This window comes from Macaca mulatta, chromosome 14 (genome assembly GCF_049350105.2).
Source record: "Macaca mulatta isolate MMU2019108-1 chromosome 14, T2T-MMU8v2.0, whole genome shotgun sequence".
Classification (NCBI taxonomy): Eukaryota; Metazoa; Chordata; class Mammalia; order Primates; family Cercopithecidae; genus Macaca; species Macaca mulatta.
In genome coordinates this window covers 58,133,041-58,160,342 of record NC_133419.1, presented here as the reverse complement: position 1 = coordinate 58,160,342, position 27,302 = coordinate 58,133,041, and the positions used below count along the sequence as shown (strand labels likewise).

At 45.2% G+C, this 27,302-nt stretch overlaps 1 protein-coding gene across 4 annotated transcripts in view; it reads left to right on the top strand.

Moving 5' to 3' along the window:
• SYT9 (synaptotagmin 9) overlaps positions 1 to 27,302 on the top strand; it is a 226,865-nt gene that overhangs the window by 185,237 nt on the left and 14,326 nt on the right. Inside the window, exon 7 of one of the 4 annotated variants that reach the window (XR_013404051.1) lies at positions 10,837 to 10,956. The exons of 2 other annotated variants lie outside the window; for them this stretch is intronic. Coding sequence is in view for 1 of the 2 variants with exons in the window: in XM_077963569.1 (XP_077819695.1) it covers positions 10,837 to 11,238 (402 nt within the window). In the remaining variant the exon portion in view is untranslated. Of the gene's footprint in view, positions 1 to 10,836; positions 14,533 to 27,302 lie in introns of those variants that run through there. One more of the 4 variants, XM_077963569.1, reaches the window with a different exon arrangement.

Genomic DNA, 27,302 nt, shown 5'->3' with positions numbered 1-27,302 from the left:
TATTCTTCAGATTTTGTTGTAAAATTAAATTATTTTGAATGGTGAGATTTAGCATGCCAGCATGCATAAACACCTGCAGGGCCGCTGAAGCAAACCTGATTGCCAAGAACATAAAAATGTACTGCAAGTTTGGGATCTGAATAACGTTAACAGACCTGTTAGAATTTGTGTCAATTGCTATAAGTGGCCAGAATGCTGCTTGGACAAGCAAGCAGTGTTAGTATTAGTGGGGCATTGTGTTTCCAGCTGGTAGAGGTTATGGTTAACAAACAAAGCCAGAGTCATTCAGACCTTCCCAAGCAAATCTTCTTTCTTGTATTGAATTATCTGTAGAAAAAAAGAGAGAGAGACGGTAGGCATTTTCTCATCTTTATCAGGAATGGGTGACTTTTGTGACTTTTCTGAAGGTTTGTAGAGATAGTAATCATACAAAACATAGGAGTACTTAGGGTAAACACTAGAAGTATAAAAGATAATGACAATGTGGTAGAAAATAACGTTTCTGCCTGAACAGAAAGTCAACTGCATCTTGACTCTCCTCTCATTCACAGATGACCTTGCTCCAGTAGTCACTGCCTTGGAGCATCCCTGCCGCACACTTGTATAGCTATTAAATAGGAAGGTGAATGACAGTGGGCTTGAGCCATCAGCTGTCTCCATCTCCAGGGATGGCATTCAGAGGTGATTGCTAACGTGATAGGCCAATTCTTTCCCCGCAGATGAAATGAACCAGAATGGTTTATACCACTCTCTGAAAGAAACACACTCCCTCCTCATAGTCTGGTGGGAGGAAGACTATTCCCTCCTGGGGAATGGGGCCTGGGGCAAAGGCGGAGCACCCTGGCAGAGGACATTCAGGAAGACCACTGCTCCTGGATATGAATCTTTCAGAAGATGCACCTGTCAAATGCTGTCTTCCAAACATTACCAGAACAACCTATTGATAAGACAAAGCTGAGTTTATTGCTTTCCCAGGTAATGGAAGGGGAAGGGCAGAGTCTTATTTATTGAGACTTTGAAGTGTGGTTTAAGGTGGGTCTCTCCATGCGATGAGGGAGATGAAGTGGGGGGATGGGGACCTTGGTTAGGATTGGATCAGTGTCATGATACAATAGCTGAGGTGGAACAGCAAGTTGATGATTTTGAGCCTGGGATTCAAAGAGTCTTGGGGTGTAAACTGTTGATGCTTCCTAAGGAATAGAAATTGGGAAGTCCCATGAGTGAATACTTAAGTTGTAGTAATAAAGGCAGTAGACTAGTACAGCCAAGTTAATGGAGAGTCTATGTTGGGATAGGTGGTTTTAGTACTCACACTCCAGCAACAAAAAGCAGAAGGGAACCTCACAAAAGATCCTGCCCAGTCCTGTGGGGACCCATACACCAACAGTGTGAATATTTATTAGTTGCCTCCTCAGCATCAAGCCCCCTTTCTGATGGCCCTGATTTCTGATTAATGATGCTAGGGAGCCTGGCTCCATCCTTGTCTCTGGTGACAGTATGTGTGACTTAGTTCCAGGCTAAACCTGTCAAGCTAACCACAGGGATTACCACTGCATGCACTGATTCAGTCCAACAGTATTATAAAACATTTGGTGTGAATGTTTGGACAAAGATACTCTCTCTTTCTTGTTGGATATAAACAAAGCACTAAATACCCTGGGAGCAGCTGTGGCTTCTTTGGATCTCTATAAAAGATCCAGGTTTAGGGAGAAACCAAGCCCATAGATACAAAGAAACCAGACTCTCAGTCACGTGGTTGAGCTCCTGAATCAAACCTCTCCCAAACATAGTGTTACCTCTGGCCTTTATAAGTATGTAAATGTATAAATTCCCTTTGTTGTGTAAGCAGTGATAAGCAGAATTTCTCTTATTTGAAATGAAAAACATCTTATTTAGGATACAGGTGAACACTCACACTGCCCCAGGTGGTGTTCTCTGGGAGTGAAGAGAACCATTCCCAAAGCTGTCGCGAGATCAGCTCTTCTGCCTGGCTCACTGTGGTATGTCCAATACCTACAAAGTGTGTAGCGACAGTAGACTCCCATTAAAGTTTTCTTAATGGAGCAAATTATTAATGTTCAGATAATTAACTTGTGTGTTAAAGCAAGCATGGCGAAAAGAGGGACACTTGGCTTTCAAATATAATGACATACAAATATTATATAAGGTTAAGAAAAAAACTGCTTTCCTTTTGTATTTATATGTTATTCAAATTCTACATGGAGTCTCAGGGCCTGTGGGAAGCTCTTCATTTTATAATCACTCCCTTGAGCTGATAAAGGCACAGTTCCTCAGGAGTGAAGATTAGTCACATAGCTGATCTTTCCCTTCAATGTCTTATGTGATGTACTGCAATTCATTTGTTTAGAAAAAAAATGAAAATCTATACTCTTTTAACAACAATAATTTTAGCAATTGTAGTATTATTTTTATTTCTACATTATCTATTTTTATTATTATAAAGTCTTCAGTCAGTGGTGGTAGACATATATTTTTTCACACCTTAGATAAAATTCAGGACATAAAATGTGATGATATTGATAATCAAAATGCTTGAAATAAAGAAAAGAGGCTTTCTACAAAGCAAGGGGAACTTTATAATTCATTGAGAAATCACACAATGCAATTGTAACTTTTAGGTATATGGTACACTACGGTGAGTTATACTCAAATTATCAGAAACAGAAGCAGTTATGAATAAGGCAGGAAAACAATGGGGTGATTTTTTCCTTCATAGCTCAGGATCTGAATGGTGTGTGCTTAGATGCTTTGCATGTTAATAGTAAGTGTTCATATTAATAAAGTTTACTAAAGGGCGGTCATAAAACCAATTAATATAGTTTAAATATTTGTCCCTGCCCAAATCTCATGTTGAATTGTAATCCCCAAAGCTGGAGGTGGGGCCTGATGGGAGGTGTTTGGGTCATATCCATCATGGCTTGGTGCTGTCCTCTTGATAGTGAGTTCTTGCAAGATCTAGTCATTTAAGTGTGTGGAACCTTCAATCCTGCCTTGCCTTCTGCTCTGCCAAGTGAGATGCTGGCTCTTCCTTTGCCTTCTACCATGAGTAAAAACTTCCTGAGGCCCCACCAGAAACCAAGCAGATGTCAGTACCATGCTTTCAGTACAGCCTTAAGAACTATAAGCCAATTAAACCTCCTTTCTTTATACATTACCGAGTCCCAGGTATTTCTTTATAGCAATGCAAGAAAAGCAGTACCAGAAGTGAAGTGGGATATTGCAATAAAGATACTTGAAAATGTGGAAGCAGCTTTGGAATTGGGTAATGGACCAAGGTTGGAAGAGTTTGGAGGGCTTACAAGAAGACAGAAAGATGAGAGAAAGTTTGGAACTTCTTAGAGACTGGTTAAATGGTTTGTGACCAATATGCTGATAGTAATAGGGACAGTGAAGTCCAGACTGATGAGACCTCAGGTGGAAATGGGGTCTTATTGGGAACAAGAGCAAGGGTCATCTCTGTTATGCTTTAGCAAAGAACTTGGTTGTGTTGTGTCCCTGCTCTAGGGATTTGTGGGAGTTTGCACATGAGAGTGATGATCTAGAGTATCTGGCAGAAGAAATTTCTAAGCAGGAAAGCATTCCAGATTTGGCTTGGCTGCTTCTGATAGCCTAAGGAACGACTTAAAGTTGGAACTTATATTTAAACAGGAAGCAGAGTGTAAAAGTTTGGAAAATTTGCAGCCTATCATATGGCAATAAAAGAAAAGGCTTTTCAAGACAGAAATTCAAGCAAGCTGTGGAGCAACCACTTGCTAGAGATACTGGCATAACTAAAGGGGAGTCAGGTGCTAACATCCAAGACAATGGGAAAAAGACCTCAAAGGCATTTCAGAGACCTTGGCGGCAGCCCTGCTCATTACAGGTTCAGAGACCTAAGAGGGATGAATGGTTTTGTGGGCCAGGACCAGGGCCCCACTGCCCTGTGCAGCCTCAGGACACTGCTCCCCCCATCCCTGCTGCTCCAGCTCTAGCCATAACTCAAAGGGGCCCAGATACACCTCCAGCTGCTACTTCAAAGAATGCAAGCCAGAAGCTTGAGCAGCTTCCCTGTGGCATTAAGTCTGCAGATGCTTAACTGTGGGTACAAGAGTGAAGGTTTAGCAGCTTCTGTCTAGATTTCAGAGGATGTATGAGAAAGCCTGAGTGCCCAGGCAGAAGCCTGCTGCAGGGGCTGAGCCCTCCCAGAGAACCTCTACTAGGGCAGTGCCAAGGGAAAATGTGGGATTGGAGGTCTCACGCAGAGTCCCCACAGCGGCAGTGTCTAGGGGAACTATGAGAAGGGGGCCACCATCCCCCAGACCTCAGAATGGTAGATCCACTGACAGCTTGCACTGTGTGCCTGGAAAAGCCACAGGCACTCAACCCCAGCTCATGAGAGCAGCCTTGAGGGAGGAACCCTGCAAAACCACAGGGGCAGAGCTGCCCAAGGCCTTGGGGGCCTACCGTTTGCGCCAGTGTTTCCTGGATATGGGACATAGAGTTGGGGATTATTTTGGAGCTTTAAGATTTAACAACAGTCGGGCATGGTGGCTCATGCCTGTAATCCCAGCACTTTGGGAGGCCAAGGTAGGTGGATCACTTGAGGTCAGAAGTTCGAGACCAGCCTGGACAACATGGTGAAACCCTGTCTCTACTAAAAGTACAAAAATTAGCTGCGTATGGTGGCAGGTGCCTTCAATCCCAGCTACTTGGGAGGCTGAGACAGGAGAATCGCTTGAACGCAGGAGGCGGAGGTTGCAGTGAGCTGAGATTGTGCCATTGTACTCCAGCCTGGGCAACAAGAGTGAGACTCCATCTCAAAAAAAAAAAAAAAAAAAAAAAAAAAAAAAAGATTTAATGACTGCCCTGCTGGGTTTCAAACTTGCATGGAGCCTCTAGCCCCTTTCTTTTGGCCAATTTCTCCCTTTCGGAATGGGAATGTTTATCCAATGCTTGTACCTCTATTGTATCTTAGAAGTAAATGACTTGATTTTTTATTTTACAGGCTCATATGTAGAAGGCACTTGCCTTGTCTCAGATGAGACTTTGGACTTTGAACTTCTGAATTAATGCTGGAATGACCTAAGACTTTGGGGGATTATTGGGAAGACATGGTTGTATTTTGCAGTATGGGAAGAACATAAGATTTGGAAGGGGTTGGAGTAGAATTATATAGTTTAAATATTTGTCCCTGCCCAAATCTCATGTTGAATTGTGAACCCTAATGTTGGAGGTAGGGCCTGGTAAGAGATGTTTGGATAATATCCCTCATGGCTTGGTGCTGTCCTCATGCTAGTGAGTGTGTTCTTGCAAGATCTGGTTTAAAAGTGTGTGGCACCTCCAACCCCCTTGTTCCTGCTCTGCCATTTGCCACACTGGCTCTCCATTTGCCTTCTGCCATAAGTAAAAGCTTTCTGACACCTCCCCAGAAGCCAAGCAGATGTAAGTGCCATGCTTCCTATATAGCCCTCAGAACTGTGAACCAATTAATCCACTTTTCTTTATAAATTATCCAGTCTTGGATTATTTGTTTATAGCAATGTGAGAATGGACTAATATACCAATCAAGAAAGTAAATACCACCCAAGGGGATTAAGATTGACTATAAATTTTAAAATATGAACATTCTGAATTTTTTTTTCCTGTTATTAATGCTTAATGAAGTCCTGGGAATGGGAATGGAGAAGTGGATCCAAATACATCCACATCTGCTTGTGCTTTCTGCTGGGCCTTATCTGCAATCTCTCTCTGCTATGGTCTGAGTGCTTGCATCCTCCCAAAATTCATACGTTGAAACCTAATCCCCAATGTGGTAGTATTAAGAGGTGGGAAACAATTAGGTTATGAGGGCTCTGCCTTCGTGAATGGGATTAGTGCCCTTATAAAAGAGGCCCAAGGAAGCTTGTTTGCCCCTTCTACCATGTAAGGACACAGAATGATGGCCCCATCCATGAGGCAGAGAGCTAGCACTCATCAGACACCAAATCAGCTAGCACCTTATCTTGGACTTTCCAGCCTCAAGGACTGTGAGCAATAAATTTCTGTCATTTGTAAATTATCCAGTCTAAGATATTTTGTTACAGTAGCCCAAAAGGACTAAGACATCCCCCTTAATGACTGGAGTCAGAATCACATCAAGAAATAAGGCTGAGTTGGAGCCAGCAACATTTATTCACAAGAGAAAGACAGGAATTGGACTGGCTGAAGAGAGGTCCACAGACTCAGAGACCATCCACCTCAGCTATAGCACAAGGCTCAGTACTGTATTTCCAGTGTTAGGGCTCAGCACTGTATTTCCAGTGTTAGTGCTATTCCCAATTCTGTCCGTAGTTCCTGCTACTGAGGAACTCCATACACAGCAGGACAGTCTTTTGCTGTGCCATGAATTCAAACACAATCTGTAAAGACAGTTAAGGAAGCCACGTCTGTGCTTGGGCGCCTTAGAGAATTGTTGGCTTGAAGTAATAAGAGAAAGATCTGGGCTGGGTAGTCCTCAAAGACTCCCTTGTGGTTCAAGATAACAAAATATAAAGGCTGAGCATCTCGTGCTCCCAACCTAGTTCTAGAAGCATCTATGGAGGGATAGTGAGTGGGGCTCTCTATGGCAGTGATTGCCTCTAATGAAGGAACCAAAAGCCAGGCAGGGATTAGGGTGGGCTTCTGGTTTTAGAAAACATGATGGTAGAGCTCTTCATAGGAAGTTTTTAAGATCAAGGTAGGATCCTGCTTGGAGGATCCTGGCCTGGCAGTCTGGATCAGCCTGGAGGTGGAGGTAAAGGGTGTGGAAGCTGGACTCACTTTGGCACACAAGGTCCAGGAATGAGTTGAAAACCAAGGCCCCGTGGCTATGGAAGATTGTATCACATGACCCTAAAGTATGGCAGGGCAGCCAGGGGAGCAGTTCTGCCTCTCTACCTTGGACCTGCAGGGTGACATCAACATTGATAACATTGAAGGCATGATGTTGTCAATATTTATTACAAGCACACTTGTAATCTTAAATTTGCCCTTTATCCTAGCCTCTATGGTGCCTATTGTATTTATGGGTGAGTAGTTGGAGGTGACAGAATATATATAACCTTTCAGCTGCATTTGAAATTTTATGTTTCTTAAAGTTACAGAAAGTTCGTTCCCAGGATTAGGGCTAATGACTCTTCTCCTGCTCCTTACAGATAATGTGGCACTTCCATTGCCTAGTATGGAACCAATATATCACACGAATGTGCGCTTACCTAGAACTAGTCTTATATCAGGAATGAGGATCCATGGATCCTTGCAAAGAAAGAAATAATAATTCAGAGAAACCCTATACTCTCAGGATAGGAAGGGGGAAAATCAAGGATACTGCCATCAACCAAATGGTTTGAGTCCAGGCAGAATCTAAACCATCACTCACAGTGTGCCATCCGCTCCAGCACCAGCCCTCCTGATTCTTTTGCAGGTCAGCAGGCATGAAAGAGTCAATAGCAAAGGCCATGAGAAACTTGCTCACTGTTATAGAGAAATCACTTTTAGTTCAGTTGCTGCTGCCAGAGGAGATGCTTGATAGCAAGAGAGGAAATAATAAGGAAGAAAAGGACTTTTGAATCACATGAGAGTCTTCAAGGACTACTCAGCCCAGATGTTCCTCTTATTGCTTCAAGCCAATAACTCTCTAAAGCCCCCAAGCACAGATGTAGCTTCCTTCACTCTCTTTACAGATTGTTTGAATTCATGGCAGACCAGGACACTATCCTGCAGAGTATGGACTTCCTCAGTAGCAGGAACTAGGGACAGAATTAAGAATGATATAACATATATACAATAACTGAAATAACTGTATTCCATAACTGGAAATACAGTGCTGAGCCCTGTGCTGTAGCTGAGGTGGATAGTCTCTGCACTTTAAAAGAGAGTCCTTGACAAACTGCAGACAAAGACTGATATAGCTTCTTGATTAGAAAATCAGCTGAAAGGCCGGGTGCAGTGACTCATGCCTGTAATCCCAGCACTTTGGGAAGCCACAGTGGGTGGATCACTTGAGGTCAGGAGTTCAAGACCAGCCCAACTAACATGGTGAAACCCTGTTTGTACTAAAAATACAAAAATTAGCTGGGCATGGTGGTGCACGTCTGTCACCCCAGCTACTTGGGAAGCTGAGGCAGGAGAATTACATGAACCCAGGAGGCAGAGGTTGCAGTGAGCCAAGATTGTGCCATTGCACTCCAGCCTGGGCAACAGAGCCAGACTTCATCTCAGAAAAAGAAAAAAAAAATCAGCTGAAAAGACCAGAAGAGAACTCCATGAGACAGGGAATAATGGTGAGCCAGGACTATTATAGGAGAAACAGATCTGGGCCAGATTCAGGACTTCACGCATTCCAATTTTAGACAGGAGGGCTTGGAAGTTAAGGACTGAGCCCTTCCACCATCACTACCCACTCCATGCTAAGAGAACATTAGGTGGCCTCTGTGTTTAAGACACTGTGCTGCTGAGCAGGACATGCTTGCTATTGAGGTGGGTAGGGTGGTAGGTTACATAAGGTTCCTTCCAGGCAGTAAAGAAGCTGAAGAAAGAGCAGGTTATAGAAGTGTTGGTGCAGCAGCCAGCCACAGGGAAAGGAATTTGGTGGCCTTGGAGGAAGGGAAAGTGGGGGCAGTATCTTCTGTAGGATTAACATGGATTTGCATTTGAATTGTAAAATGAGAAGTTGCTTAGTCTGATCCCAGATTGAGGGTCCATGGTGCTCGTATGTATTTCTAGATTATTTGTAATATGTTGTTTATATGCATGTATATGTACAAATGTAAGAGCTCTTAGCAAACTTAAGCATACACACAAAGGCTTAAATTACTTGTTTAATACAGTGGTGTCCAGTTGGGTTTTTGTTTTTTGTTTTTTTGGGTTCTTTTTGGCCAAATTCTTTAATGAAGTCAAATCTAATTTGAAAGTTGAATGTCTAAAACAGATAAATGCAAGAGCTACTGGGATCGAAGCAGACAAATTGAGAAAAGCAAAATCATTTAATCAAAGAGGAAGACATGACACAGCTCAGCTTCCTGGTGGACAACCTCAGTTGTGCTGTTGTTACTAGTGTCTAACAGGAAGAGGAACCTAATTCCAGCTAGGCCACTTAGAACTGCTGAGCTTGAGCGAATTATCTTCTCTCTCTGAGGATTCATTTCCTCCTCTGTAAAATGGGGATATTAGTAGCTGGTTTTAGATAACTGTGTGTGGATGATTAAATGATATAACATATATGAAAGCACCTAGCATAGTATCTGGTGAAAGCAGTGAAGGATGTTGGACAAGTGTTTGTGTCCTTTCTGCAGCCAATTAAGGTTCTAGGAAGCTGTAACTCTACCTATACTGGCTTTCCAGTAGCTTATTTTTTATTGTTCTATTGTACTGCTTAAATAAGGATAACTTTTCCAGAGATAGCCCAAGTTTCTCATTTCTCTGGCTTTTGGAATTTCCAGTGCTTCACAAAGACTTTAGTGTTAAGAATGTAAGATGTAGCACAGTATTTCAATAAGTCCCTAGTTCTACATGGAAGGGAGCAGTGCGCCTCAAATGTTCTTGGCATTGATTCACATTTGGATATACATTTCAATCATAACATGGACATAGATATAAAACTGAAACAACAGTTTCATGAAATTAATACATATAACATGATGCACTTTTTTGTTTTTTTATTAAAAATAGACTACTGGTCACAATCATTAAATTAATTTCACAAACCCATAATGGGCCACTGCCTTTGCACAAACCCATAATGGGCAGCAGCCCATTTTTGAACACACACAGTGTTCAAAAAACACTGTGTGATATGCACTTTGAAAACGACCGCTGCATTTTGATCCAGTGTGGGAGTGTAAGAAGGAAATATGGACTCATAACTAACTGCACATATTTTTAGGACCCTCTAGAGTGATTTTTTTTCTGAAAAGCCAGAATTCTAAAATTGTCATCCCATATTTTCACTGGAAATTAATGTCATCTCTTGGTTTTAGCTTCTCTGCATAGAACACTACATGCCTGAGTTTGTGTTGCCACATTTGCATAGGCACAAATAAGTTATTTTTACCACAAATATTTAACTTTCCAGTTTGGGGCTGTGCTGTGCTTAGCCTAAACAGCATAGAGAGACCAACTGTGTATTTATAATTAAAGAAAAATGCTGTGCAAAGCCACAGAAGGAAGGAAGAGGCAAATCTTGTTGGAGGTATGTGTCACTGCCATGAAGGGGTTCCCTGAGGTGCTTGACTCCACGTGGACTCCTTCATTCCTGCCAGGTTGCAAATACTACAACAAGTGCTGTGGAGAGAGAGACGAAGATGTAGCACCTGCCTGTAAAAAGTCTAGTGGGGGAGTCTGACAGGAAATTGTTTTCCAGTGTAACAGTGTCAATCATATAATTGGTGCTTTCAAATTTTGTATAGATGGGAGAGTTGCCAACCCTCCACAGGGGAGAGGGTGGTGACCAGAGACACATGCTGACCCCACTTGAGCAGGCTCTTGGAAATATGGAAATCCTTCCCAATAGGGAAGGAAAGGCTGAAGATACGAGAGAGAGGGGATAACTGGTGTATGGGCTTTGACCCAGAGACACGTGGCCCAGCTCTTCTCACAGAGCACACAGGATGCTCTGCCCTCCTATAGCAGGCACATCAGGGCCCCATCTCATCTTTGTGGCATATGGAAACAAATGTTACTACATGGGCAGGATTCAGAAGCAGCTATGTGCTGCTCTTAGGACAAGGGCAGAGGACCCAGCATTAATGCAATGCCTTCTATCACCTTTCCCAACTACCAGAACTTTGGCCCACCCATCATCTGCCTCCTCTCTCCCAGGTCTCTTGGTGCCCAGGTTTTCTCACATACTTGCCGCACTCTCTGGTGTCGTGGAAGCAGTTCTGCCCTCTTCCAACCTGGCTCAGCCTTGAAAGGGCCACTTTTTTCACATTGGTGCAGGTAGGTCTTTTGTCACCATCCAAGCCTTGTTCCTATTCTTCTATCAACTTTCATCAGCTTGTACGGAACAATACATCCCCTCCCCAGTGCTCTGCTGTGCACATTGAAACTGCCCTTCTCAGATCTGAGCCCCGCCTCTGTCATCCCATGCACCTCCTACATCCCACCCCTGACTCTTGGATGTCCCACTTCTGTTCAGACTTCATCTCTGATTTTAGCATCAGATACAGAAGCTTTTTCCTGCTAAGTCTTCTCCTCCCAGATCTAATTCACAGCCTCTAGTCCAGCTGTGGGCAGTCTTTGAACATTTACTCTAAAGCTCTAAGGGACCCAAAGGTGATGCAAGAGCCACCTCCCACCACTCAGAAAGGAAACACTCACTGTGTCCATTTGGCTTCAATCAGACAAACCCAAGATATTCCGAGGGATGAACCAACCTGAAACAAATCCCTAAAAATCTACTTTAACAGAGAGGACAAAGTTTCAGGAAAGAATGGAAGAAAGTATAGAAACTGGAATTATACAGACTAGTAGGGGCATGGAGGCATGCATACAGCATAGAAGAGAAGGAAGTCACTCTCTCTGCTTCAGTGTCATGATGGTGTGAGACCTTGACCAAGAATGTAAATTTAAACCTTCTGGGAAACCTTGTTCTGCCCCAGCAGACAAACAAAAGGAGGCTGAGAAAAGTCAGTGTCAGGGCCAAGGTGGACTGATAGGAGGGAGGAGCATGTCTAATCTCAAGCAGCCTGCACTGGTGCAAGGAGACAGCCAGGAACACTGGGACACACCTGCCAAGGCTGCCAGAGGAGCATTTCATTGGAGTGGACCCTCAGGCCAAACCACGGGAATTGCAGTCAAGCAACATCAAGTCAAAAGACAGGCTGCAAGGTAGGAGGTGAAGACATGAGCAGAAGGCTGGAGAGATTGAGCAGAGACTTCAAAGATGGAAATCAGACTTTAGCAAATGAGAGGTCAGGACAAGGAAGCCGGGGTGTGTCACAGAGCAGACAAGAGGCAGAGCCCACCCTGGAACATGTTACTCACGGTGCCTACCATCTCAGCCTCCCCTGCATGCATGTACAACTTCACCCCTAATATCTGTTGAACAGGCAGCCCTAACCACCATGGTTTGTAAAATGTGTGTCCCTGGCCACAGGTGATTGGATCAAGATGGGGACATGCTCCCAGAAACCTGTTTATGGGCAGTCCAGTGACTTATGACATGGCCTGGCACCCTAAGGTGAGTTGAGTTGATTAGATTACGCCACCAAACTTAGAAATGTCAGGGAAATGAAGCAATCATAGTTCCTTCTCTTGGGCTTCTCTAAGAATCCATTTCTATTATTGTTCCATGAGTATTTTATTATAGAACACCATAAGCACTCCCATCTAGACTTTCATTGAACTACCTTGAGTGAGCCTCTATTCCCGTACAACCTGAATATTCACCTGAACACGTATGGACTTGTAGCTGTCCAGAAGCACAGTGATGAATGGTGTGTTGGCTACTACATTTGTTTTCACATAGTTTCCCATGGTTTAGAAGTGCTGAAGATGAAACCTTAAAAGAGTTGGAACCCCCCGCCCCAAGTAGAACAGAAGCTGGAATTAGCAAAATAACACAAATAGGCATGAGATTCATCCTACTGCGAGGAAGTCACACTTACAGGAAGAGAAGCACAAATGAGGGAGGACCCCCACTCACTTGAGTGTACAAAAAATGCTGTGTTTAGAAGCTCAGAAAGATCACAGTTACTGACTTTTCCTAGAGGGGGTATAAGAAGTTTCATGGAGACCCAAAAGGTCTGATGGCAAGATACCTTCCCAATGTTGAGTAAAGCGCTATAAAGAGTCTGCCAAAACTATTCAAAGCCACTGCTTCTCATGGACATAAACATTTCACCAGGAGTGAACATGGCAGTATTTTTTGAGTGGAAAAATGAAAGATGTGAGAATACAGGTGGTATTTTCTTTGCTTCTTCCTACTGCCCTTTGGAACTCTGGAAGACTGAAGAATATCTAAAGATGATCAGTAGTGGACTCACAAGAATAGGTTGATATTTAGAATGAGGTTCTGAAACACAGCTTAAGATACCAGAATAAATCATTCTAGCCAAGAGTGCAGAGAATCTTACATGAGGGACTATGTTGCTTAGTGATTGATTAGTTGATCTCATCAAGAGGATTTAAAAACTGATACCAAGAGGAAGAGTAAGACAACACAATAAAACAGACAACCCACAAGACCAGTTGCTATGAATGACATCCAGTGGGATGTGGAAAAAAAGGGTTCCAGGACAGGAGATTTCCAGTGATTCACAGGAGATAAGATTGAATCCTAGATGCAAATGACAGCCATGGCCTTGGGTGTCCTAATGCATCCTGCAGAGAGAACAAATAGAATAACCCAGGACAATGACCACAGCCTTGTAGGTATAACTGTAACCCAAACATATCAACAGACCACTTAGAAGCAGACAGATTAATGTGCTATACATGCCTGAAGAGCTGCGTACCTAAGGTTGAAAGCTCATTGACATGCATATTGTGGGCATTAGCAGAAATGAGCCTGCCAGGGGCATATGACAGGTGGAGAGGTGAAACTCCTAAAACAAATCAAAGCACTAGTACAGAGACAAAAATCCAGTGGTGAGGGAGAAATCCACTGAGGAGATGTTTCCTGGAAGTCTTCTTTGGTTAAAGACAAAGTGAAAACTTCTCCAGTTGTTTTGCTACCAGTATTAGAATACTTTGGATGTAATGAACAGAAGTCCTGACACAAACTAGATTGAACAAAGAAAGTGTAGCATCCGGACAGAGTGTCTAGAGATAGGATTGTAGATTCTGTAGTTAAGGATGGGGGGTTCAGGGATTGTAGATTCTGTGGTTAATGATGGTATCAGGAACACCAGTTCTTCCCAGGCTACTGGGCCATCCTTCCTTACTTTCGATTCATCTTCAGGTTGGTCGCAAGATGGATGCAGATCTAGGCATTGCATCCAGACATGAAAGTATCCACAGGAAAATGTACTTCTTGTAGCTCTCTGTTAAGAGCAAGGAAAAAATTATTCAAGTGCCCAGCAAACCGGCTCCTTACACATCATGGCCAGAAGTATGCCAGTGTTTGAAGCAGTCATTGGCAAAAGGAATGGGACTGTGTGGGCCAAACAGGTTCAGCCCTGAAGATGGATCCCTTCTTCTGGGACACCAAGAAAAACGCCATCCCCTTCTCCCCTGGCAATACCCAGCCAACCTTCCAGCCAACTCTCCCCCACAGACACCCGATTTCTTCTCATGACAACTCTGCACTCCATTATCCACCTTCCTGGAAGCAAACCATTCTGTAGCCTATTCCAAAAAGCTCAAGCCAGCACACACACCACAGGGCAACAAACCAAATCTGAATCTCAAAGCTTGCCAGACCAGCAGCGCCCACTGAGAAACTCTCCAGATAAGAGATGGTCCCAGCAAACCCACCGCCTCCTGCCATGTCTCTGCACATGCCATCAACGCTCTACTCTCCAGTGAAAATGGCTGAGGGGAGGAGCTTTTCCTCTACAGACCCAACGCTGCCATTTCCCTCCCCTGTGGTGGGACTTGAGGAGGGGCTGGAGAACACGTCTCCACACACATGCGGCTGTGGTCTGCTCTTGGCTCTCTCTCTTCCCACTCTTCTGCAGTGCAAACCAGGGTGGAGGATGATGTGAGACCCAACTTTTGGAACACTTGTTATTTCAAGAACCAGAGAGTCAAAACCCTTCAGGCATGTTTGGAATCCCAGAGAGCTCAGCACAGGACTCGTGCTGCCAACACTGTGACTCTAGACTATCTCTCTGGGAATCGGGATTTCAGCTCATCTCTCCACACACCTTCACCACCAGCACTGGGCACCCACTTCAGCAGCTCCCCACTCAAATTAGTCCCCCTCCTGTATGACACTGGGCTTCTGACACTGGCTGAATTCCTGTCAGCCATTTTCTCCAGTCCTGGGGTTCTCAGTGTCTCCAGATACTCACATGGGTAATGGGTTCCTTGACTCAATGCCAAGCATCTGTCTCCCAAAGAGCAGTAGCCCTTTCCTAGGGCCTCAGCCGTCAGCTCTGCTGCCCTTTGCTGCCCTCCCCTGGCCATTGACATCACTGCAGGTAACTCTTCAGGACTCTGATGGATTCATTGATACGTCGATTCAATAAACACTTATTTAGGGGCCCTCTGTACCACGCGATGTCCAGACACTGAGGATTCAGTGATAAAAATACATGGCACCTGTCTTCCAGGAGGAAAATGAGAGAGAGAGAGAGAAAAGGAGAGAGAGAGAGAATGAATGAATGAATGAGAATGAGAATGAAAGAAGGAATGAGAATGAGAGGACTTTTTGAATGGGAATGAGTGGATTCTGGTGTGCCCTTGTGGAAGTCTCGATTTGCTCATTGTTCTGCAGTCCCCACTGCCTAACACCTTCACCTGAAAAGGAATTCTCCCGGCTTCCCCTTTGGAAGTGGAGTTGGAGAATTTATTTTAAACCGAGTATTTCTGAGCAAGTGCAAAGCACCCTACCCGGCACTGGAGGTATAATGGGGAAATGCTGGTCCCATCCCCCACAGAATTTACAATCTGGCTGAGGAAATAGACATAAGAAAATAATAGAGATTGTTTAATAACAGTTATGGTGTTACCTGGTACTGTATTCTGTCTTAGTCATACCTAGCAAGAGCTCCACACAACAAGGATAGGGCATGATGTCCATGTTTTAGGGGGTAAAGGAGTGAACCACAGAGGGCACAGTCTGTGCACACAGTAGGCACCTCAGGAAGTGCTGAATGCATGAAAGGGGCTGCAGAGCAGACAAAGCTCCTGGGAGCCAAGGCCAGTGTCTCCAGCCAGCTCAGCTGAAATCAGCAGCTCACGTCCTCCATTCTTCACCTGCAGCATGCCCACTTCATCCTGAAACTCTCTTCTACCCAACCACCTCATCTAAAGATGCAGATCCTAGTGTCCCAGATAGGACTGTTGGTAGGTTCCAAGTCAAGTGAAGGATAATTCAAGAGCCACAGTCCAATAGTGCAGGAGCCATATCTGCTCTATTTGTCATTGTATACCCAATCCTTCACATAGTGCCTGGCACATAGGAGGTACTCCATAATTCTGTGATGGTTGTTGAATGAATGCATGGATTTTGCATAACTATTCAGGAAGGAGCTTAGCTTCTACAGAGAATTTGGTCATGATTGGATTCATTTGATCAGTGGAATCAGCCATTCCAGTTTACTATAGCCAAAAGTAGATTTACAACCTAATTTGGCCTATTGGCTACCAAAAGGGTACAGACTCTGAGTTGTAGTGAGACCGCCAGTCTCCCTGCAGGCCCGCGAGGGCTCCCCCATCCTCCCTGGGCTGAGATTTAATAGTGCCTCTTTTTGCTCAGTCTGCTCTCTGGTCCTCAGGATGAGAGATCAGTATGAACTGATCTTCCTAGGGGAGGAAGAAGGGTTTCCAGCTGCAACGAGAGAGCAGCGTGCAGTGACAGTGAAGCACCAGGATGTAGAACAATGCGGCGAGAACACATTCCCTGAGGTTTGGGAATAAACTTCTTTAAGGGCTGTGCTCCCTTTTTGATGGGTCCTAGTGGGCCTCTGTGCTGGTAGGGACCGACTTTTCCTCAGTGATCCAGTGGAGGCTGCAATGTATTTTGCTTAAAACTACAGCTGGTTTGTAATTTTGGCCTCAGACAGTAATTACAGCTGCTGGGGCTCCTTGGAGAGATAATTACGGAAAGAATTCAGCATATTCATTTTATCTACACACTTAACCATCAATTAAATCATTACCATCTAATCCTATTCCAGAGTCTGGAAATGTTCTGTGAATATATAATTTTGAAGGCACTGAATTTTGTTTTCAGATGGTTTTAAGTGAAAAATTGCCCAATTTCCATAGCCAATGGAGGTTTTCTCTATGAAAGCAGAGCCAAGAGTATCTCCTGGCTTGTAGTTGCTGCTTCCCTGGGGGCCTGCACCACATAAAGGGCCAAGCAGGAATGGATTGATAGGAGGGAGCTGGGACTTTGCCTTTGATTTCCCATGTAGTTTGTGATTTTCCAAAGCAGGATTAGCACTGGGACTTAGAGGTCAGTGGCTGGGGACAGACTAGAAGGTGACTTGTTTTGCCAAGGAGCTTCCAGGAGAGTCTTCCCCTGCTGGGATTCTGCTAGGGCCCTGGGCAGTCATCCGCTTATCAAAGCCGGGATGGGGTCTTTTCACTTTGCGAACCCAGGAGACAGTGTGGTATTTAAAAGCATGAGTGCTGGAGCTGGCTTCATATTCTGGCTTTGCCATTTTTGAGCTGTATGTCCTTCAGCAAGTTTCTAAATTCCTCTAAACCTCAGGTTCTTCTACTCTTTAGCAACACAATAGATCCTACCTCAGGGAGTTGTGTGAGACTTAAGTGAAGAAATGAATGTAACATGTTTAACACAGCATCTAGAACTTAATGGATGCTAAATAAACTTTGATAATTGATATTATTTAACATACATGTATGCACAAGAAAAGAAGAGAAGCAGAAGGGAGAAATCAAATGTCCAAAAATGTGCTTCAGCGGGAACTAGGGCCTCTGAAAGCACATGTGGCATGGGCTGGGGCTGCCCCTGGGCTTCGCTGTCCAGCCTTGGACTCCACGGGCGCTCTCTGCTCTCTCTGACCTTGACTTCCCTTGGGGATGGTCCCCTGGGAGCCTCTGACTGCAGTCCCCCTCTGCACCCCTCCTCTCTGACCCTGCCCTCTCATGGCTCCAGCCCTGGTGCTTCTCCAAAAACCTTGCTGCACTGCTGGCCCCCTGAATATGCCTGCTCTCCTCCTACACTTCCAACCACCCTTTTCTCTCTTTCTGATGGGCTTTCACTGGCTAACAGTGGGACATAGTCATGCCTCAAGTTTCTGACCTAAGTCACTTTTGTTTTTTACTACACCACACAAAGCAGCATCTGAGAAGATGGCCCACAGGGATGCAACTGCTTCCTGGCCTCCTTCAGCCAGGGAGACACTTTTTCTAATAGACAGGAGGCTTGGGCTGAATCCTCTTCAGACTATGCCTAATACTGGAATCCCAGAGGCACTATCTATACAGTGGGGCCCTGGGGAAGTCTCGTCTTTGTGAGCTGACTCTTCCAGATGGCTGCACTAGTCCTCTGGCCGGTGTTTGGGCTCAGACCATCCTACCCTACTGCCCACAGCACATGGTTCCTGTGCTGAAGTTACTAAAAAACCCAGTTCTTGTAGCTGGCATAGAACTGGTCACAAGGCTGGCTTTTGCCCTGGCATAAGCAGCCTCTATGTGGGAGCCCCAAGCTGGGAACCAGCCTCAGGCACAGCATCAAGTCCACGTGCTAGACTTGCCTGGAAAATACCCACTTGACCTTATAGTTGTGCCTATCGCCGAGCCAAGGGCTGCAAAGGAAATGAGAAGCTCCCAACTGCTGAAATCATGGAGCTGGAATATCAAGTCTCTGTGTTCAAGGATCATCATAGTTATCGTTGGAAGGACTGCACAGTGAAGACTAATTTTTAACCACCTCTGAGAGTTGTAAGAATTAAATAAGTTAATAAATGCAGAACACTTACAAGAGTGCCTAGTACCTAATGTTTGCTCAATGGATATTAGCTATTATTAGTATCATTATTATTAAAGGAGAAACCAGGCTTCATGAGGTTTATGGAGTCTTGGCCGGAAACACTGATTCTCCTGCTTTGAGAACTCTCAAGAGGGCTTACTCTTGGGCTGGTCCTCCTGTCCAGTGATCTCTGGAGCCAGTGACAACATAACAACTTCCCGATCCCAAACATTAGCATGTGGTACCACAGGCACCGCAGGACGGTCTTTTAAGAACCTAGATCCTAGCGCTTCCCAGAGCAAGGGAAGAAAAAGCCCTCCCTGGCCATCCCCCCAGCCCCTCTGCCTTGACTCCCTCAAGGGGAAGCAGGAGGTGACACCAACAAGCTCCCTCTCCAGAAGCGGAAGACTAGTACCCTCATTTCTCCTTGCTTCTCTTCCCCTCCCCCTGAAGAATGTGGGTAGGTTGTTCCTGCCCTGCCTTTCTGTCTGTGAGCCCACTTTGGTCCCTGGTCAGCTCCGCAGGCCTCCTGCAATCACTGCTGAATCATGAATGATCCACTAGGCAGTGAGGACCCAATCCCTGAGGGGAGCTTGGGAGAGAAGCATGGGACACACCAGCATCACCAGGGCTGTCCACTTCAGGGCCCAGAGGCATGCATCCTGGTGCCCTTTTGCTTCAGTATTTGCAGTTTGGCAAATGGAAGTGTGTGTGTCTGCAGAGCTGGTGAGGTCACTCTGTCTGATGGACCACAAAGGCTTTCCAATGTTCTGGAACTGTCCGATCCAGAGTCTGATCAATCTTGCCCTCGTATCACTGATTCTCTGAGCAGGGACAGATGTGGCCACCTTCCTGTGCCATAGTGAATACCTCAGGGAACTGCCAGCCCCCTTCACGACTCACCTTGGTACCTTACTCCAATTCTCTGTATTTCTCTCTGGCTCTCCTTGGCTTCCTTTTATAGGTTAGAACCCGAGTTCCTTAGAGGGCACACAGAGGCCTTCACAACCTGGCCCGTCTCTATCTGGAGGCATAGCCAATCACTGCCTCTGAACATTTTATGCCCCAGCCCCAGCACACAGACCACCTCTAGGACCCTGGCAGCACTGCTTTGCGGTGCCACTTTGCTTTTGCATGTGCTGTTCTCTTTGTCTGTGATAGCTACACAAAGCTCCCTCACAAACATTTACTTCCTTTGAACTCAACATACAGACAACCTTTTCTCTGTATATATCTCTTTGTGATAGCTCCCAAAATGCTATTTTGTAATTTTGTGTTGGTTTTCCTGAATAAACTATGAGTTCCTTGAAAACAGATACTGTATCTCATTCATCTCTGAATCCTGAGACCATTGTATAGGCCCCAGCACACAACTAGGTGCTCAGTGTTGGCTGAATGAGATCAAGAGGGTGGGCTCAGCTTCCCATGTGCTCTGCATGAAGTGTGCAAACTCATTCCAGACTCACAAATTAGAGATCCTTCATTGACAATCATTGTATGGTTTCAGAAGATTGCACATTCAAACGTCTACACTCTAAAAAGCTGAATGAAAAACACCCTCACCAACAGCATCTCATGTTTTGCTTAACAGCATGAGCTCTACCTCTCTGGAGGGGCTTTAAGCAAAGCCTTGACAGTCTGCAAGGAAAGAATTACCACTGGGCTTGGGGTCCCGTGAACTTTGGGATATTTCACAAATATCCCAAATATTGTTGAGACAATCTAGTGACTTTGTGAAACTGAGGAGAAATCGGGAGGCCTTCTCTCCGAAGGGCTTCAGAGCCATCTGGTTCTATCTGAGATTTATTCTGAATGCAGCCTTTACAGTGAGAGGGTGCCATACTCAGGTTCAGGGATCTGGCTTGAGGCTTGGGGAAAACATCATTGCCTTTGATGGCGCCTGCTAAAAGCGGTGTGATACAGGCAACTCATGCAGATCTTCTCTGTTCAGGGCTCCAAATCCCTGCTGCGGCTTACCTCAAGGCGGAACAGGGTAGCAGCACACACCTCCTGCTCCAAGGACGACAGCATCCGCTGTGAGTGTGCCGCTTTAGCAAGATGACTGTGCTTTATTTATTGCAATTTCGCACTACGATTATGCACGTCAATCTATGCTGAAAATGGCAACTGTGCCCCCTGTGTCTCCAATGTTGTATGATGTGTGGTTCTGCTTTCCAGACATACTGAAATAGTTTGAAAAAGTGGCAAACCCTGCTTTCCAGAGCAAAAAGAATTATCTCAAAATAACTCACTTTTCATAGGCCTTCAAATGTAATTCTTTAGCAGGCACAATGAGGGAGGGGCAGGGTCTCTCCAGCTTCCCCAGAGACCTGAACCCCCCTTTTCAGTCGTGGCTTCACAGTGGATGGGTCAGCACTAAGGATGAGATGGCTGCCAGGCCCGGTTGACTGGGGTGGGGCAGATTCAGGGCTTGAGGTGGAAAGGAAAACTGGGAGCAGCAGGGGCTTAGTCTTCACAGAATGAAGGAGGGTGGCCAAGGGTGTTGCTGATGGAACCAGGGAGGAGAAGCCAAGACTCAGAGGGTTATGAGAAAGTGGAGAAGCAAAGGCATCAAGGAGCCAAAGAGCCCAGGCATGGTGGCTCACACCTGTAATCCCAGCACTTTGGGAGGCCGAGGTGGGAGGGTCACTTGAAATCAGGAGTTCGAGACTGGCCTAGACAACATGGCAAAACCCTATCTCTACTAAAAGTACAAAAATTAGCTGGGCGTGGTGGTGGGTGCCTATAATCCCAGCTACTCAGGAGGCTGAGGCACAAGAATCACTTGAACCCAGAAGGCAACAGTTGCAGTGAGCCAGCCTGGACAACAGAGTGAGACTCCATCTCAAAAAAAAAAAAAAAAAAAAAAACAAGGAGCAAAAGTGACAACCTTGCCAGGCCACCCTGAGATACATAGATGCATGGAATGTGAGGGACTAAAAGGCCTCTTGAGAGTGCTACAAAGAAAGTGTTGTGACTTCAAGGGAGAACCAGGATTCAGTTGAAGTGCGAAAGTGGATAGAAAGCTTACATAAGGGATTAAGGATGTAGGGGAGGTAGGCATGGAGCACCAGAGGAGGGCTGGAGACAGTGGAAGTGGAGAAGGGGAAGTACAGGGTTTGGAAGTGGTTTGGAGAAGGGGAAGTACAGGGTTTGGAAGTGGTTTGGAGAAGGGGAAGTACAGGGTTTGGAAGTGGTTTGGAGAAGGGGAAGTACAGGGTTTGGAAGTGGTTTGGAGAAGGGGAAGTACAGGGTTTGGAAGTGGTTTGGAGAAGGGGAAGTACAGGGTTTGGAAGTGGTTTGGAGAAGGGGAAGTACAGGGTTTGGAAGTGGTTTGGAGAAGGGGAAGTACAGGGTTTGGAAGTGGTTTGGAGAAGGGGAAGTACAGGGTTTGGAAGTGGTTTGGAGAAGGGGAAGTACAGGGTTTGGAAGTGGTTTGGAGAAGGGGAAGTACAGGGTTTGGAAGTGGTTTGGAGAAGGGGAAGTACAGGGTTTGGAAGTGGTTTGGAGAAGGGGAAGTACAGGGTTTGGAAGTGGTTTGGAGAAGGGGAAGTACAGGGTTTGGAAGTGGTTTGGAGAAGGGGAAGTACAGGGTTTGGAAGTGGTTTGGAGAAGGGGAAGTACAGGGTTTGGAAGTGGTTTGGAGAAGGGGAAGTACAGGGTTTGGAAGTGGTTTGGAGAAGGGGAAGTACAGGGCAGGATATGATGACAGGAGAGACAAGAGAGGCAACTGGACTGGGGGTGTAGAAAGCACAGCCTGCCAGGTTTGATCTCAAGGGGCAAAGTCTGCTTCACCCAGAGGAAGCAAGGTGACCAGGCTGTCCTAGAAAATAAAGCCACAGTCATCCTCAGACCAGCTGTTCTCCTGGAGTTGTTTGAGAGAGGGCCTGAACTGTTTCTCCTCACGTACCCATCTATTCATCCATTCCCCAGTGTTTGTGAGCACTGGGTCTGGTGGGCCCCTGCTCTTCCCTCCACCTTAAACCCTCTCCTGCCTGCCCCACTACCATACCCTCCCCTGTGCCCAGCTAAGTTCTCAACTCCTGTCTGCCTTCTCCCTGATGCCAGTCAGGATGCCACTCCTCCCAAGGAGGCATGCTTTGCCTGTAATATGATTCCTCCAATGAATAACAATCCAATGTTAGATTTTCTACTCTATCCAGGCCACTGTGCTCAGCGCTGTACAAGCATCCCTAGTTTAGCTGTCACCCTGTGAAGTAAACAGTTTTGTCTCCCCAGATAAAAGAAACTGAGGCTTAACTAATTTATCCAACATCATGAGACAAATAACTGGCCGAGCTGTCAGATTAAGGTAGATGGTATTATTTCTTCATTGTTATATGCCCCACCACACTCTTGTCAGGGTCTTGACTCCAATGACTTAGGACTCGGGCCTGCGATTTGCTTCGATCAACAGAATATGAATGGATGACAACATGCCAGTTCCACATGTTTCTACTCACCCCCTTGAACTTTTAGCATCTGTCATGGGAATAACATGCCCTGGAAAACGGGCTTCTTCAGCTTGGTCCTGAAACAAGACAATGCAGAAGTAGATCTCTACCTGTCTGGCAGAGCTGCAGCCAACCACAAACTCATCAGCAAGAAATTAGCATGTATTGTTGTAAGCAACTAAGATTTGGGGGTTGTTATTGTAACAAAAGCTGACTAAATACAGATTTAAACTCACAGTGTTCCTCCATCTCAGTGCTTGCTGGGCATAGCTACCAAGCTTATTTGGGTCCAAATGTGGACTTACTTCTCTCCACCTGTTAGGAAAGGCTTTCTCTCTTCATTGTTTTATCATCAAGATGAATCTCATAACCTATTGGAGTTCCAGTTTAACTTTTCTTTTCCTTCTCTTGCCCTCTCCCTGGAAAAAGTTTTACATATGCCGACACATGTCAGCAAACCTCTCAACCTCACTTCTGTGCTGGTCAAGCAGCTTTGAAGACACAGCTATGCCAATCAGAGCACAACCAGTTTCTGGCATGGTCAGTGTAGGGATCACACAGTAATGCTGGTTTTAAAAGACTTTTCCTTCTCAGCTGTTATTATTCAGCTCACTTAACAATTAAAACTAGAACAATGCCTTAGAGTTTTAAAGAAAATTATTTTGTTTCCATCCTGCTGGCACCGATTCATCATCCTTTATGACTTCACATTCCCAAATAATTTGGGATGTAGGTTTTTTGCTAATGTACTTTCAGCTGCTTTGCTTCTGATGTTTCCTCCCCACCTAATCAAATGCTTCAAAATAACCACAATTTCTAAACCCAGTAGGACATGCACTGAACAATATGTAGTAAAATTTATTAACAGAAAGCCCTTTGTTTTTAAAACTCTGAAAGTTAATGGAATACTCTTTTTTACTTTAGAAGTCATGCTATGTTCTGTGTGGTTTTCCCACGGATGTGTTTTAAATGTTGCATTCTGTTAAGACTAAATTTTATAGTTGCAAAGATTTTATTCCTCCAAAGCAGAACATAATTTTCCCTCATTATCTTAGCTTGAAAAGGCCTGAAGTGAAAATGTATGACTTTGCTTATGCAGCTTTTCTTCTCCTCTTCAGATAAAAGAACCACATTTTCCTTTGAAGACTCATCCCCTCTTCCCCCTCTAACCATGTAGTTTGGGTAGAGGTATCCACATCTTCAGCTCCAGGAGCGTCTTTGCATCTCCCCAGGCTTAAGCCCAATCATCACATTCAGGGATTGGTTCAGGGTGAGTGTGTGACCCAATTTAGGCCCAGGAATTTTGTTGGAACTATCAGGAAAAGTCACACCTTTCCACTGGACTTGAAGCTGCGAGGATATAAATGTGGAGTTGCTGGATGCTATCTCACCATCAAAATAATAGACTGCACTCCAGGATGGAGTGAAACAAAAGAAAGCATACTTGAGAAGTGGAGAAGGTGATAATGAGTCCTGATGACACTGTCTGAACCTCTGGATCCAGCTGTGCCTGAAACTGTTTCTTGCAAGGGACTAGCATGTACCTCATAACCAACAACAACAAATCTGACATTGCTGCTGGTTGGATCCCAACTCTAGAGAAGGAGATAGCTAGAAAATTAGTCTGCACACACAAAAGCAGAGAAAATATATACAAAATACCCAGTTGTTAATTTTAAAATGTGAATGAGCAATCAAGGGTCACTGAGTAAGGCAGAACTGACGGCATTACAGGTTTATATTTAAAAACACACACACACACTGAGGAAACAAAACAAACAATGATAAGAAATCAAATTCAAATGTGAAATAAATCAAAATCATAATAATCTTAAGTAATTAACATCTAGAAAATCTACTCATAAGCACTTCTGCTTGTTGCCACATTGGCCTCAAGTATTAGATAAGAATGTCCTGGCTCCCAGAGGCCTTCTCACTCCTGATTCTGTTCCCTGCAGTTCTGCTCACTCAGAAAAGCTGCTCTCTGACTCTATCCACTGCTTCTTTCCACAGAGGTATGGGTATGTAAGTTGGGCCCATTTCAAAGGCAATCTTCTCCCATCTTCTTGTGCGATGTCTTGAGAGGCTATTCTAAAGAAGTTCTAATTTTTGACAAAGTTTTGCTTCTACACAGTCAAAATGATCTCACTGGGGCTTCGACATGTTGCTGCTGGTCTATCCATTAGGACAGCTCTGAAAGTCCCCCTCTCTTCCAGAGTGCTTTTGTTTTTGTTGTTGCCTTACCCATAGTCCTTTCAGAGAGACTAGTCCCTAGAGCAGAGCATAAATTCCATACAAGATAGCAATGGAGCCAGTTGCCCAGAGAGCTTTGAATGGGACAGTTATCACACCCTGAGTCAAGTAGAATGCTTTAGGTTTCTAGGAACAGAAAACCTAACTCAAACTCCTTTTTATGAGACGAAGTTTCGCTTTTATTGCCCAGGCTGAAGTGCAATGGTATGATCTCAGCTCACCGCAACCTCTGCCTCCCAGGTTCAAGCGATTCTCCTGCCTCAGCCTCCCAAGTAGCTGGGATTACAGGCATGCGCCACTACACCTGACTAATTTTGTATTTGCAGTAGAGACAGGGTTTCTTCATGTTGGTCAGGCTGGTCTTGAACCCCCAACCTGAGGTGATCCCCCTGCCTCAGCCTCCCAAAGTGCTGGGATTACAGGTGTGAGCCACCATGCCCAGCCCTGAAATTCCTTTAAAGAATAAAATAAGGCCAGGCACAGTGGCTCATACCTGTAATCCCAGCACTTTGGGAGGCTAAGGTGGATGGATTGCTTGAGCTCAGGAGTTCTAGACCAGCCTGGGAAACATACTAAGATCTCCATCTCTACAAAAAAATAACAAAAATTAGCCAGGCATGGTGGTGTGCCCACTATGGGGAGGAGTGGGTACTGTGGGTGCAAGCTGGGAAGATACTCCAAAGTGTTTCCCTAACCCCTAAGAGCCAGCCATTTGCTTATCTATCATCAGTTCCCATGACCATCTTCAGTTGTCCTGGTCTCTAGCATGCACACATTCATTCAGCCAGTGTTTATTGCGCCCCGCCATATGCCGCATGCCATTCCCAACACTGGGAATAAGGTGTTGAGCAAGGCAGTGGGGACCCCTGCGCCATGGAGGTTGCATTCTGATGGAGGGAGACAGGCAAACTGAATCCAGTTGAACAGAAAATAAGTCATCACAAGCTGGAGGATGCAAATACAACAGCAAGATGTGACAGCAGTGATGGGGCACTCCTTGGTCCTGGGTAGCTGGGGTAGGCCCTGAGAAAATGACACTTTCCCTGACTGACCAGAAGCAGATAGCCAAGCAAAGGCCTGAGAAGTGCGTTTCCATCACGGAGCAGATGGCCAGCACACAGCTCTGGAGCAAGGACCAGGGAGGCCTGTCCAGAAGTAGAGAGGAGGCGGGCGTGGCCAGGACCATGAGCAACGAGAGGTAGAGTTGTAGGAGAGGAGGTCGAAAGGGAGACAGGCCAGGGTGCAGAGGGCATGGCCCCTAAGTTCAGATCTCACTCTCCTTCCTGAGAAGCACCAGGGAAGAGGCCTTAAGCCCAGTCTCCTTCAGCAGGCACCCTCTGCGGTCTCCTCTGCTTTGACAGGCTAGAGGCTCCCAGCTGGCCAAAAGGGCTTAGCTTCCCCACAGGGCAGGACACCAATCCCTAAGTCCAGGTAAGTTGCCCCTTTTCTGACATTGCTGCTCCCCAGTCCTTTTTCTTTCCTTTCCTTGCTACCTACCTGATTTCCAGCCCTTGATGAGATTCTAAGCCTCCAGCTCCCAGAATCACCCTTCATTTTAATACTCAAATACCCTGAGTCCTCACCCTTTCATTCTAGCCCTTAGTTGATTTCTTCCTCCAATATGTCTCTGCGGTGGCCTGAGGAATGGTCTTTTATGCTTGTCATGATCTCAGATGATGCTTACCATTTCTGCTCCCCGCTGCACTCCAGGCTTCTCTACGGCCATCTTTAGAGGCTTTCAGCTGCTTCTCCCAGCCACCATCTTCTCCCTGCCCTATCCCCCTATCCTATCCCAAGCACAGATACAGTCCCTTTCCCCATTCCCCCAAAGCATGCAAATGCCAGACTGTAGCATTTAATGAAGATTTCCTCAGGGCTGGGGATAACACGAGTGAATTATAAGACAATGCAAGTAACTGACATTGAAAATTCTATAGCCAGGGAAAGAAACATCCATCTAATATCATAATTGTGTCTGCGAATAGGAAACTGCCTACAGGAAACACATTTTACATGGTTATGCAGAA